Consider the following 14294-nt stretch of genomic DNA (forward strand, 5'->3'; position numbering starts at 1 on the left):
AGTTCCTCCTCCATCTTGCTGATTGTCCCGTTAGAAGGCGACAGGAAGTGACACGCGGTGGACTGTGTGTTAGTGGAGGTGAAGCAGACATTAAGCCCGGTGTTATCCGTGCTAATGCAGCGGCGGGCGCAGCGCAGCACAACGCGGCGCGGCACAACGCGGCGCAGCACAACGCGGCGCAGCGGCATCCAGCTCACGTCGCCGGTGCCAGGCGAGGGGCCAGCTCGTCCCGCAGGACGCTGCAGGATCCAGATCCATTTCGCTCCCAGCCTCATCACTGGGACTCTGGGACGGCAGGCCAAACCCGCTCCAGATGCTCGCTGCTGGACCGCAGGGCAGGCGTCACCGGCCATCAGAACCAGCAGCAGCTCCGCTTCGGTCCGGATGATTTGATTTGTGTCGGAGCACAACGGGAAAACAACAAAGCAGATGTAAACAAAAGCGCTTTCTGCTCACCGCTGGACAAATAAGCACAGAAATTAACAGATGGCAAAAACTGGAGGCTCCAGAATGACGATCCGGCAGCGGCTCACCTGTGGCTGCTGCGTGATGATGATGGGATATTTACCTCTCTAATAAAGCAGCTCATGTTTGATGCAGCACAATCTCAGACCCACAGTGTGTAATGTGGGTCTGTGCAGAAGAGCCTCTTTGTCTGGCCGACATGTTTACTTCCTGGGTTTGTTGCATGAATGTGCAGATTTCTGCAGCTCTTCTCAGAAACCTGCTGCACTTTGCATCTTTCTGTTGGCTTTAGAGGCAGGAATGATATCTAATGTTTGGGATTAAATGTAATCCATCAGGTGGAGTATGGAAGGCAAACAGAGCATAAAGTGAATTCATAAATGCCCTACAGATAATTTTCTATAATTAAATGTTAGATTCTTCTGAGGACATTTGTAAATAAAAAACTGTACATAAATTAATCTTCAAATAAAATATGGAATAATAATTCACTGAAAATGTAAAATGTATATTATTGTTGATAAAATAAATTATTAGAAATTTTCTTAAAACATTTTTATTAGCATAAATAATTTATAGTAGTAGCTAAAGTCATTATAGACATACATATAAAGTAATATAAAGAGATGATATAAAATATATTTGTAAGTATTAATAATAATAAGTAGAATATTGGTAATAATGGTAGTAATATATGTTTTTTTATCATTAATCCATTTTTACAGCTTTTTCCCAGAATTTTAAGTAATTTGACCGTTTAGTAAAATTTGTCCATTTTCTGCTTTTCTTTTATTTTTACAAACATTTTGAATCTCAGTTCACAAACTGTAATATTCCGTATTTAACGTCAGAAGATAAATGTAACGGATTTTAGCCTCCTGCAGAGAGAAATGATCATTTATTTTCAGATTTGAGGCACAAACAGGCCGTGGATGTGAGTCTGTAGAAGCTCTTCCTGGCTTGACCTTCATGTCTGTAATTAAATCAGGTCAGCTAAAGCATCGCCTCTTATGCAGCGTTCCTCTGATTGCTGCAGGATTAATGAGCAGAAAGCTGCTGCTGCACCGTTTCTCTGCGTCTCCCCGCGTGCCGCTTCCTCTCCACTCGACTCATCAGGCTTTGAAACCGATCCAGAAGCCTTCTCGTCATCCCAGGCTGGATGTTTGTGTTGTTAACATTCACTCAGCGTCTGCAGGTGTCGACAGGTGATGCCAGGCAGATGAATATAGAAGCTGCTCTTTGTTGCTGATCCCTCTGCTCTCTGTGTTTCCTCTGTCTCTCCAGGCTGCTGTTTTGTCACGTTTTACACAAGGAAAGCTGCCCTTGAAGCCCAGAATGCACTGCATAACATAAAGACCTTAACAGGGGTGAGTATTTGTGTCTTGGCTTCTCCTCTTCCCACCTTTCGCTCTAATCACACACTCCCAGCAGCGCCCTGAGGCGCGCTCGCCCCCGGCCTGTGTGTGTCGGGGAGATTACCTCCATGCTGCCACGCCGCATTTAGCAGCGGTGAGTGACCGACCGACCGGCCGGCCGGCCGGCCGCGCGCTCGCAGGTGAGCAGCCGCCTGTCGCAGGGAGTTTGTGTGAGAAGCCTGGCCGTTGATAAGCAGGGAAGCAGATGCTGAAGGCAGCCGCCGCTGGGAGTTTGTTGGAAACAAATACTCCTGTTTGGAAGCATCGTTCCTCCAGAGGAACACGCTGCGAATGGCGTGGAGCTGGGAGCCGAGCTGAAGGTGTCTCCCAGCTGGATAATAACATTAGAAAGAGCTGGATTTGTTTTGGTGGAGCTGCAGGAGTCACACATGTAATGTGGTCTCTTTATTGGGCCTGCAGAGATGCAAATTAAACTTTCTAGCCCAGTTTCAACATCCAGAGGTTCCTCCAGGACTGCTGGTCCTTCCTCTAAATCTTCTCATTCTCTACTATAGAAAACCTGATTATTTGAAGTAGTTTCTCAGGTTTCTCCTGTTCAGGTCACACAACCAGGACATCTCTATAAAACAAGCTTATAAAGGCTGCATGCAGCAGGTCGTTACAACGACTGCGTGTCAGTTTGTCACTCAGTATGGAAAAACATTCCTGACAGATTACAGCATCTTAAAAAGTCATAAAGGGACTTCCTCTGTCTCCGTCCTCTCACTAAGCTGCTTCTAAACGACACGCATCCTGTTTTACTGTTACACTCTCCTCATTTAGACAAGAAATTATTTGGGTTTTAATGAGATATAAAAGTCGTTAAACCAAGAAAAGACACACTGCTCTCGTACTTATTTCCCAGCTCTGGCAGTTAAGCTCTTCTGTACAGAGTTACTGGACTCAGTGGGTAAGATGTGGGCAATACGACTCTCTGCTCAGGGCGTCTCTGTCCGGGGTGACCGCTACAAACATCTGGAGAAAAAAAAGGAAAGACTATCATCTGATGTCATCAGACATATATTTATGTTTTTGGGTTTATTCCCACCAACCCAGTTTATTCCGCTTTAGTCCAACTCCAGTCCGTTTGTCTTGAAATCCGGTTCGTTTGGTGAGTGTGAACGCTTCACCAAACTAAAACGGCAAACTCTGGTCCATCTACAAACCTTCAACTTCCTCCAGTGGATCATCGGCTCGGTTCAGGAGGGAATCCCTCACATCCCCGTATGGAGCCAGAATCCTGCCCCTCTCTCCGCGCAGAGGAAGCGTGCTAATTGCGAGCGGAATAAGAGGGTTAAAGTCAGCCTGTTGATCCGGCCGGTGATCCGCGGCTGGAGGAGAGAAGCAGCCTGAGGACAGAGGCAGCAGCAGGTTTAGGATTACAGGACATGAAATCGCCTTGGTAACGCCGTCCTATCCACTCCGGTCAGCCGTCCTCTGCAGGTAAACCTGCAGCCTGCTGAGGATGCAGCTAAACTGAACCTTCAGATCCTCTCTGCACTCGCGCCAACATGACAGGAATCTGTTTCTGTAACTGTGTGCATTTAATTTACTGGACAGTTTTATTTATTTACTTTAAATTCAGACTTAAACACAATTAGGATTTTCTTCTATATAAAGCATAATATTTCCTCAGGTCACAAATATTTGTGCAGAAACCCGTTATTGGCTGGTATAAATTTTCTTCTATCCTATTTTAACATCAAATCAGAAATAGATGAGGGATTTGTATCAAACTGATGGCCCGGGGGCCAAATCTGGCTCGCTTTAATGTTTTATGTGGCCCTCATAAAGAGAACATTCAAGATAACCGTTCTGTGCTGAAATATCATTTTATCATCAAATCAAAGCAGCTTTTATCTCTGCCAAGTCAGAGTGAAGAGTGGGCTAGCTGCGCTAGCTCCTTTTAGCACAACCTGAACACAGTGATGGTCGTCTCCAGCGTCCAATCAGATCGCTTTTTAGAAGCAGAAGTTAAAACTCAGCAGTGCGTCAGATTTACAGGTGTACCAGAAACATGGAAATACAAAGGTTCCCGACGGAACAAAAATGTTATTAATTGCATTAAAATTAGTTTTATGTTGAGATTTATGGAATTACATAATGAAAATCAGTGCAGCAGCAAATAACAGCAGGAGTGTAAACACTGATGGAGTTTGTTTCTGCTTGAAGGAAGGATCTGTGACGACGCTAATTTGTTCACCTGGGATGCAGCAGCTTCATACACGGGGTGCAAAATTAGTCCAGATTATAGGTCCATTTATCCTAATCTGCAGAACCTGTAATCTGTATTTAATCTCCCTAATCTTCCATTTTATTATTGAGAATCAGGAGAGAAAAAACTCAGGAATCGTTGATGTAATCCAGCTTATTTTCAACGTAACCTTTGTAGTGAGAGGCTCTGCAGCTTTTACATGCTGGCTGCGAGGCGGTTTCACTTTAAAAGGCTAATGGAGCGGACAGAGAGAGTTTTATTGCCTGTAAGACAAACCTCAGGGCAACACGACCCACACGCCTCTTCTTTCTGCTTGTAAACATTTCCACAAAGCATCAAACACAGAAATCGGCTTTAAACCAGGAATGAAAGGTTTTTAATCCCAGTTTGGAGGGTTTTGGTCTGATTTTGCTCCGTGCCGGTGAACCTTGAGGGAGCCGACCTCTGAGCACCAGATGACACTGATCAACAGCTCAATATGTCCGTAATTAAAGCTGCAGCGCATTCATCATGTCGGAGACGCACAACAATGACTCGCGGATGTCAGATCGTCCCGTATTGACTGAGAGATATGCTTTTAAATTGAATAAACCGCAGCGCGAGGATCAGCAGCAGCTCTCCGACATGTACCTGCGGCAGACACAATCAATAGCAACATAATAACGCAGAATTGATGCGGGTTTGTTTCTGATTCCGTCTTTTCATAAAAGCTTCTGATTCGACGAGGCTGAAAAGGTTAGGGGGGGGCGGGGCTAAAAGCCAGCGCTTGATGAGGAGTCGGGATTAATTGCTCATGGAGACGTGAAAACAAAAGGCGAGCAGGCGGAGCGGGGCGAGAGCCGAGCCAGAGATTAGTGGAGCTGATGTACGGACGGACGGGGAAAAGGTGGAGTGGAGCGCTGCCGCTCGCCCGAGGCCAAAGCAATAAACGGGCCGCCGTTAAAAACCAATACCTGCTTATTAACTCTCCCACTCTGTGAGCTTGTAAAAGCCAGTGGAACAATGTTTGAGTTGGCACTCTTCCCTTCCCTCGCTCCATCGCTCTTTCCAACCCAAGACCTTAACAGGGAGAGATGCAATCAGAGTGGAAAGCTGGACGGGGCCCAAACTGCAGAAAGGATTCTGGTGCCGCCAGCGGCAGCCATGTTGGTTTGGGGCAGGAACACGCTTCACGCTGCACTTAAATGTGTCCACATATGATTTCATGTGTGCAGACCTGAGATATTAAATAATATTTAGTCATTTCTCCACTTCCTGAGTAAATTTACTACAACCTGCAGAATCTTTTCCTCTTTTTTTTGTGCCTGTTTTTATGTTTTTTTGTTATTTAGACCAATAAAGTCTTATTGTTGCAGCTTCAGGACCAACTTGAAACAAACCTTAAAATAAGGATCCAGCCTGCAGACATTTCTTCCATCATGAAGTAATAATCACACGTCATGCATGGTGGTGGTGGCATCATGCTGTGGGCCTGCTCACGTATTTAGGTTTCTAAACTGGTCTTTACAAGTCTGCTGTTTAAACTTTCTGGAATATCTTTAAAAATCCGTTTTTTCCCAGAAAACCAGTTTTAAAACATTTTACCAATTTAATGAAACAGATAATCAAATATTCAGTTAGAACGACGGCAGGAAATTATTAGTGGCTGCAAAAAGCATGTTGAGGTCAAAATAAAGGAAACTTTCCATTTCTACACCTTTTCTTCTTCTTTGTCACCGTTGTCCTCCTCTTCTTCTGTGCTTTTATTCCACATCACGTCCCACGCTGCCTTCATGGGCCTGTGGATAAATAGAAATATCTGCAATCTCTCGATGAATATATGCACTGTTGTGATTACTTAATAGACTCCAAGGGGGGTTTTGGCAGGAATGTAAGGCCATACTGGTCAAACATCAGTGTCTGACCTTATACATGCATTTCCTTAAAAATCCCAAAATACGAGGCAAGCATCAAACGAATGAATGCTTGAATCTTTTTCTCTTCAGTTTGTTTTTGTGATAAGAGAAGAAAAGAAAAATAAACAAACTTTCCTTTTCTGTACCTTTATTTCTTCTTCGTCATCCTCTTCTTCTTCTATGTTTTGTATCTTCATCACGTCCCACATGCTGTGTTCATGGCCCCACAAATAAACAGAAATGTCCCAATCAGAGCTACTCAGTCAGGAATGGGACTCCATACTTCCCCAACATTAGTGTCTGACTTCACATATGCATTTCTGGAAGAATCTTTAAAAAAAATCCTAAAATATGAGGCAACCATTAAACAAATGAATAGTTAAATATTTTCTGTTTCTATTCAGTATTAATGTCTTTTTACAAACCGTTATTAGCAGATAATAAAGCCGTTTGCTAGACATCTGTCTGCTTTGGGTTGGACTATCCTCGCTTCGTTAATGCGCCGTCACGACGCAGCGCGTTACAAAAAATAAAAAAAATAAAACGCAGAACAATAATGAGTGTTTCTGTGAAGACAAACAGAGCCGACTGTTTTCCAGCTTTCCCTGAACTTCTCCTAATGACCCGCTAATGAAGGTCGAGGGGGGTGGAGACAGAGTGTTGCCTGGAGAGCCATGTGTTCATCCCCACACACACACGCACACACACACACACACACACACACACGCACACACACACACACACACGCACGCGCGCGCTACCCCTTCCTTTACCCATCTATCGTTGGGAAACATGCGCCGCCCCCCGGAGCGATTTAAAGCCATAAGACCCGACCCCTGCTGCACGGCCTGCCTGCCTCCAACACTCACATCCTTCGCTTTCATCTGCAGAGAAAATATGCCTCAGCAGTTACTTTCACCTTTTTATTAATTTATTTTTCTAATTTCCCCCTCCTGATCCACACACACACACACACGCACACACACACACACACACACACACACACACACACACACACACACACACACACTCACACACACGGCGAGTTAAAAGCTGTCAGCCTGCCCGTCAGACAAGGTTGTTTTAGATTTTCCACTAAATTGAACTCTTTCATTAGCGGCTGACAGATGTCTAAATGCCCCGTGTCCCCTGATAACCACCCACCCGGCTCCAGACGCCCATAGAGAGGGCCCCGGGGCCGCTTGTTCCCCATCTGAAGCGGGGTCGGAGGGAACACGGAGGGCCGGATGGGAGGGGGAGCTAATCTAGGAAGTGTCCTCTGGAGCGCCCTGCAGCTTGGAGCGTTTCAGCCTTTTATCCTTGTTTTCTTCTCCATCTCCTTGGATCTCTGCCTCCATCTTTTTGTCCTCGGCACAAAAAAAGAGAGAATCTTTTCAAGGATGTAAAATCCTGACGGAAAGCCGGGGAGGCTCGGTCACGTGTCGGGACGGGGATCACGCCGATCCCGTCCTTGACGTGGGCGGATCAGAGCTTGGGCTCATTAAAAGCCGCCGTGGCGCTGAGACCGCACACGCTGGTCCCCGCTCGCCTTACCTTTCTGCTGCAGAGATAATTAGCCACTCTCCGGCGGCACAACGCAGGCCTCAAGGTTGTGTGTGTTCCTCCAACCAAAGGCACATCAAAGCCTCCCTTCAAAGCCAGCTGGATCTCAAGCAGGGTTAAGGTTTAAAAGCAGCAATTTACAGTCCAAAGACATAAGTCATTTAATCAGCCGGTTATTATTTCAAGTCAGCGGACGGCGCTGCAAACAGACTGTAAGTGATAATGTGCATTATCGGTTTCAGTGATGTGAGAAATCCTGTCCTTTCATGCGGAAGGGCCCGTGGTCGCAGGACCCCCGCCGCGCCGGGCTTTGAAGCCGACGCGAACGCTTGCTTTGGAGACTCTGGCTGCGTTCACGCTGCAGGTCTGAGTGCTTATTAGATCCGTCAGAGGAGATGAAGGCCAAACAAAGTTAGAATGACACATCATTTGTCCAAATGAACAGCTCCTACTGTCACAAACGCCACGCTGACACCAGCGAACTTCAGCAATCAAAGCCAAACTTTTTAAACAGTCTTAATTAAACAGGACAAATAATAAAAGATTCACTTCTCCCGTGTTTGATTGTAGATAAATGGATGGTGAAATTGTGGAAATCTCAGCTCACGCTGTGGGACTTTAGATATCATACATCATGTGGAAACAGTTTACAGAGTGAGCCAAGTCACGCTGGAGGAGGAGAGATATCGTAGACACTGGAGAAAACGATCAAGCAGGCGCTGTTGGAAATGCTCTGATTATTGAAATCAGACACTGGAGACATTTTTATCAGCTGTTGCCAGAGGATATTTATTTATTTTTCTTTTTAACTCATAATTTTTAAGTCCGTTCCTTGAACTAAACCGTCTAAATGACACAAAAACTCAAATTGGCTCCTAAGCACAAAAACATATAGAAAGCAGTGAAAAAACATATTTAATCCAACAAAAACGGACACATTTATTAACCTTAAGGTTTAATTTAAGATGATTCACAATGAAATTAATGTTATATAATTTCACACCCTCTACTGATAAGCTAATGCTAAAAGGTAACATAAGCTAACTGCACAGTATGAGAGTCAAACCGGACATTTGGAACTAAGGAGAATTATCCAATCAAAGCGGTTTAAAGTCGACCCCGTCCTGTTCTGCCCCCTGCAGCTGGGAGCAAGTAAGTACAACCAGAAAAAGCATGCAACGACATGGCTAACACAACAGGGTTGTTCAGAAGTAATTTGACTATGAGGCAGACAGAAAAAGACAGGAGGGCAGCTAAATGCTAGCTGCGCTAACGGCAAAAGGTAAGATTAACGACACTGATATCGATACGCTTCTTTCTAAACATGCAACGTTTCGTTCTAAATACGCAACGTTTTGTTCTAACCTCGAAACTGTCTTCTAAATACTGTTGAGAAATTCGTTCTAAAAGGTTTAAACTATACGCAAGGTTTCTTCTAACTCGAAACGCTTAGTTCTAAATACATAAGTTTCGTTCTAAATACGCAACGCTTTGTTGTAAATACGCAACGTTTCGTTCTAAATACGCAACGTTTCTTCTAAACTCGAAACGCTTCGTTCTAAATACATATGTTTTGTTCTAAATACGCAACTTTCGTTCTAAATACACAACTTTCGTTCTAACCTTGAAACGTTTAGTTCTAAATTCGTTCGTTCTAAATGCGCAACGTTTCGTTCTAAATACGCAATGCTTCGTTCTAACCTCGTGATGCGTCTGTGAAACCACGTTCACTTTCTTTTACTCACATAATGTTTCAGTGTAAACACACAACGCTTCATTCTAACCCTGTAAAGTTTAAATATTTCCATATTGTAGCTCTTGGAGATTATTAGAGTATATTTTCTAATATTGGCATGAAGTTGAACATTTTAGTTTAAACCCTGAATAATCTGACCCACTTTTATTTATGTGCTGTACTAGTTTTGCATTGTAAATGTAATATCAAAAGGTGTTTTTTTAAACAAAAATATTAATTGGGTTTGTATGAAATTTGAATACAAAAGAGAGAAATCTAGAAAATGCTGTTGATTTGATGAAATATTGTAAAAAGGACAGAAATAGATATTATCTTACAAATTTGAGTCCAGCTTGTGGTTTTTATTCTTCCTAAATAAGCTGCATATGTTTCTAAACCTGGATAATAATGAATGTTGTGTTCACGAAACCATCAGCTCTTCTAGATTATATTTTTCTAATTGAAAACAAGAAAAGGAAATATATATAAACCGTTTCCATTCTGATCTCTCACTCCAGAAAACGGCTCAGGACTTAGAAGAGCTCTGGTTATTCTGTATTTTGTCATTTTCATTTCATTCCATTAATAGTCCTGCACCAACGTTTTTATTTATTTATATCTTTGTCGGCCGTCTTCACGCTTCAGCAGCTCCGGCTTTTTGGCAATTCTGTTACTAATCTAAAAAGTATCTCTAAATTATTCATGAAGCATTTAAATAAACACTTTTATTTTGATATATTTCTCAAGGTTCTTGTTTTAAAGTGTTTAAAGAGCCGTTTTTGTTGGTTGGGAGCCCATTTCAGCTCTCGCTTCATGGGATCGATGTGCTGTCTTAGAGGAGAGAATCCCAAGTGGTCAGTCATGCAGACACGCTGTAAACAAGCCCCCTGTTTTACCAAACACATTTGAAAGGCAAATAAATTTAATGCCCAATCTGCCTGCTTTAAATATTTATTGGTCCCACTCGCTCTCCACTTTCCCCAGCCGGCTTTTCCATCTGATGACTTTCCAAAGGAGAGATTTAAATGAGGGAAACGGAGCAGGATGCAGCTTCAGACTCCCAGAAACCTACATCTGTATCTAAAGGGAAGACAAAGCGAAGCGGAGGATCCACCTGAAATCTTTACTGTTTCTCTGAATTGCCTCGAGCTGCAGACGTGTGCAATCATCCTGTAGCTGTTCCGGGTTCGCCACAACTGAAGCCCATCGAAGAAAATTAAAGACGAAGGTGAAAGCAAAGATATTTCCATTAACGCTGAGTCTTCATATAAATGCACCAGGCGGTGTTTTCATGTAAAGTGTGACATTGTGTGACCCAGTAGGACTGTGGTGGTGGAAACAGCTCGGTTGCTCTAACGCTCATCCTGTCTGAGGTCCCGTTTTTCAAAAAGCTTCAGACAGTAAAGATCAAGCTGTGTGGGAAACTGAAGGACTTTAAATTTACAGGCAACTGAACGATAAATAAAACATCCCTAAGAGGTTTTTAAATGATTTGTCTGATATTAAAACGATCTGAATGATTTGGACCAATTGAAAACGGAATCGACTTTTTGCAGAGATGATTGGTTTCCGTCAGCCGTCGCTGGTTGCAGCTGGTTTTACTGTCGGAGAAGCTTAACGGTTGTGGTCAGAGGGAGCCGGAGAGCCGTTGGCTGTTTGTTCGGACACTTAGAGGCCGGCGCAGAGCGTAAGCGGCGAGTTGGTGGTTGGTCCAAAACGATGAAACTACAGCAGCAAAGGGTATTAAATGCACCGTGTAGAGAGCTGTACGCCATCAAACATTCATGTGTTATAGCCTGGAGGATATTATGCAACAGGCTGAAGGGCTTGGAGCTCGGACAAATGGTTTCTAGGAAGGCTGACCGGTCGGCAGCGAGCGTGTGTGTGTGTGTGTGTGTGTGTGTGTGTGTGTGTGTGTGTGTGTGTGTGTGTGTGTGTGTGTGTGTGTGTGTGTGTGTGTGTGCGCGTGTGTGTGTGTCCTCATCTGTAAATGCTGTCCGCCTCTTTACAAATCATTTAGGTCCATAAAAAAACAGCAGCGGCTCATTCATCACACACACACATTCCCACAGCGGTGTCATTACAGAGGCTCATTATCGAAATCAATTCAATTAAAGGCTGTAATTGGCCTAGTAAAACCCAAACGCTACGGCAAACAGAGCCGAAGGAAGGCAAACCTCCGCCACATACGTCACTGTTTTAACTACAGAAATATTAATAGTCTTCTTTGAATTCCCATCATCGTATTGATTAGCAGGAGGAAGAGGATGGAGGAGGCTAACTGGAGGCTAACTGGAGGCTAACTGTGTTCAACGCTAAGCGGATCAGGGTGGAGGAGCCGCGTCAAAGCTGATACCAGATCCTTCCATCAGGCGCTCTCCGTCATGTTGGGTTAATTGTTTACCGAGCTAAATGAAGTGGGGATAATTAAGAGTAACTGTGCTGCTGAGGAGAGGCCGATCGTTCAGAACGCCTCGATTCGGTTTGCTGGAAACGCTCTTCATCTGGGACTGGTTCTGGTCCAGCTCCTCCACTTTTACTGGAAAAAACTCCCTGACCATGTTCCTCTTCTGGTGCAGCTGCGCTGTGAGTTCAGAAAGTTTGAGGAGCCTCCAGCCTGTGGGGCAGCAGGCGAAAGCGACCCTGCAGTCTGAACGGGCCGATTCTGATGTTCTGACCCAGAGAGATCAGATCTGAGTCCATGTGTGGGATTTAAAAAAATCACCTCGCATTTTATCCAACGTTTACGCCGTCGACAGGCGGCGTCATTTTGCACCAGAATAATGCGGCCACGGTAAATCTGGGCGGTTTGCTGGTGGATTGTGGGTAATGGTTGTCATGGAGACGCGGTGACCCACCTTCTTCGGCTCTTTATAAAAGAGTTTTAAACGGAAGATGAACTATTTAAATATGTTTCTTACTGCAGATGTGGGGAGTTTAGGTCAGGAGATGTTTTCTGGTCTTTCCTGTTTTGAGTAGTGAAACAGATCAGCTTCGTATTTCAGCTCCAACGAAGCAGGAAGTTCTTACCGGCTGACAGTTTCCACTGATTACAGAGGAAAAAAAGTATTTTTACTCTTTTTTTTAACTTATCAATCAATTAGGATCAACAACATTTCACTTTTATAACACAAAAAATTACCAAAAACAAAACTTTTAATTTGAAAGTGAAAATAATGACCATTAAATAAAAATATATTATAAAAGATTTCATAAATATTTAGTATTTCCACATGGATTCGTCTCAGTCATCCTCCATTCATCCTGATAAACTCTGTCAGGTTGGTGTAGATCAGCTGTGAACAGGTCTGGGCTTTGACTAGGCCAATCTCCACCATTCCTTTGTTGCTTTAGCTCAATGCTTCGGGTTGCTGCCCTGCTGGAAAATAAATAAATACTTATTAGCACCGTAAGGAATGAACAAAATGTCGTTTTAATTTTGTTCCCAGTTGAGAATAAATGAACTGAAATGAGATAAAATATGGTATAATTTCCAGTGTGAAGTCATCGAGCGTTGAACCAGCTTCTCTCTACGTCTAGGACTTTCTGGCATGTCTGACTCTGTATCTCAACAAGCTGGAAGCATCCGGTTTAAAAGCGTCAGGAAGAGTAAAAAAGGGCTGAAGGTGTTGAGAGGAAGTGGAAGCAGCAGGATTTGTTTTAGCTTCCAGATCCATAATCTGCAAAGCGAACTGCGCCGGCAGCCAGCAGGCCACTGGAACGCCGAGCAGACCTGAGTCGATCCAACAGGATTCGCTCTGACACCAACATCTGGGTCTCTTTGAAGCTTTGATCAGCTCACATGACAGCCGCACACTTTAATCCGAGCAGACACGCGTTCGCCGGATATTTTTAATCTAATTTGCAATTCCGGTGAATCAGAAAGCTCTGATTCCTCCTCATGGATCAGCAGCCGGATGAAGCTCGCGTGTCCAGAGACGAACATGCAGAAAACACGGGTTACAAACGAGCGACTCAAAAACATCCCATCGTTTCTGGGCTCTTTGACCAGTTCCTCCAAACAGGCAGTTTATTTTCTGAGTTAAGATAATAAAGACTTTCCTGTTCATCTGCTGCTCTCCGAGTTGGACTAATGTGTCTGAAAATCCAACATGGCCGCTCCCCCCTTACTTTAGGTTAAGACTGCAGTGAATCAGCAGATCGGATGTGAACATTATAATTGAATTTGGATCTAATGGATCATTATTTACTGCTGTTTCATAAGCTGGAGGTGAGGAGATGAAGTGATCAGGCGGTCCAGGTGCCACCAGGACCGTTTCTGAACACAGCTTAGAATAAAACTGGTCTATTAAATCATTGTCAGAAAGCGTGTATTTGTATAAAGAGCAAATCTTTGCAGATATTATTCCCAGTTCAGTGCTGAGATGTTTGTGTTTGGCGAAGTGAACAGGTGCAGCGTGGTGGACGTGTTTGTCCTGAAGGAGACGTGATGAAGCAGTGAGAGTTTCCGAAGCGTCTTGAGCGGTGATGACTGTCTGGAGGTCATTCGTGTGGTTTTCCACGCCTTGCTGGGTGTTTTCCCCTTCCAGCTCCGGCTCCGTGTGCGAGCTCGGACGCTCTCCGTCATCGATGCCGAGCCCCGACTGCGAGGGCCATCTGTCTGACTTTGACCCAGCGGCGCTCCGTCACACCTTCACCGCAGATGGACGACAACGTGTGTGTGTGTGTGTGTGTGTGTGTGTGTGTGTGTGTGCGCGCTCTCTGCGCTGGGCGGCCGTGTGTGTTGGAGGAAGTCTGCGTTCATATTCGGTTGCTGCCAGCAGCCGGCGCCGGGCGCACAGATGCTGCAGCTCCTGGACCAAATGACCTTTGACCTTTCCAAGCACCGGAAGACGTCTGTGAGCTTTAGCCCAGAAGCAACGGCTAACATTTAGGAAGTGAGGCGCCTCCAGAACTACTTAACGGAGACGGTTCATCAGCCGGTCCAACAGAAGCAGAACCAGGTTCGTCTCATGCTGAACTGCTTCAGTAGAGATGGAAACATT

General features: G+C 44.4%; 1 protein-coding gene across 37 annotated transcripts in view; it reads left to right on the forward strand.

Annotated features, from left to right (window-relative positions):
- Positions 1-14294, forward strand: part of celf2 (cugbp, Elav-like family member 2) — a 294221-nt gene that overhangs the window by 218303 nt on the left and 61624 nt on the right. For all 37 annotated transcript variants that reach the window (XM_081603742.1, XM_017302940.2, XM_017302941.2 and 34 more), the window contains one exon: positions 1750-1832. In XM_081603742.1, coding sequence (XP_081459868.1) covers positions 1750-1832 — 83 coding nt within the window. The remainder of the gene's footprint in view (positions 1-1749; positions 1833-14294) is intronic.

This window comes from Poecilia reticulata, chromosome 23, assembly GCF_904066995.2.
Source record: "Poecilia reticulata chromosome 23, P_reticulata-male-v2, whole genome shotgun sequence".
Lineage (NCBI taxonomy): Eukaryota > Metazoa > Chordata > Actinopteri > Cyprinodontiformes > Poeciliidae > Poecilia > Poecilia reticulata.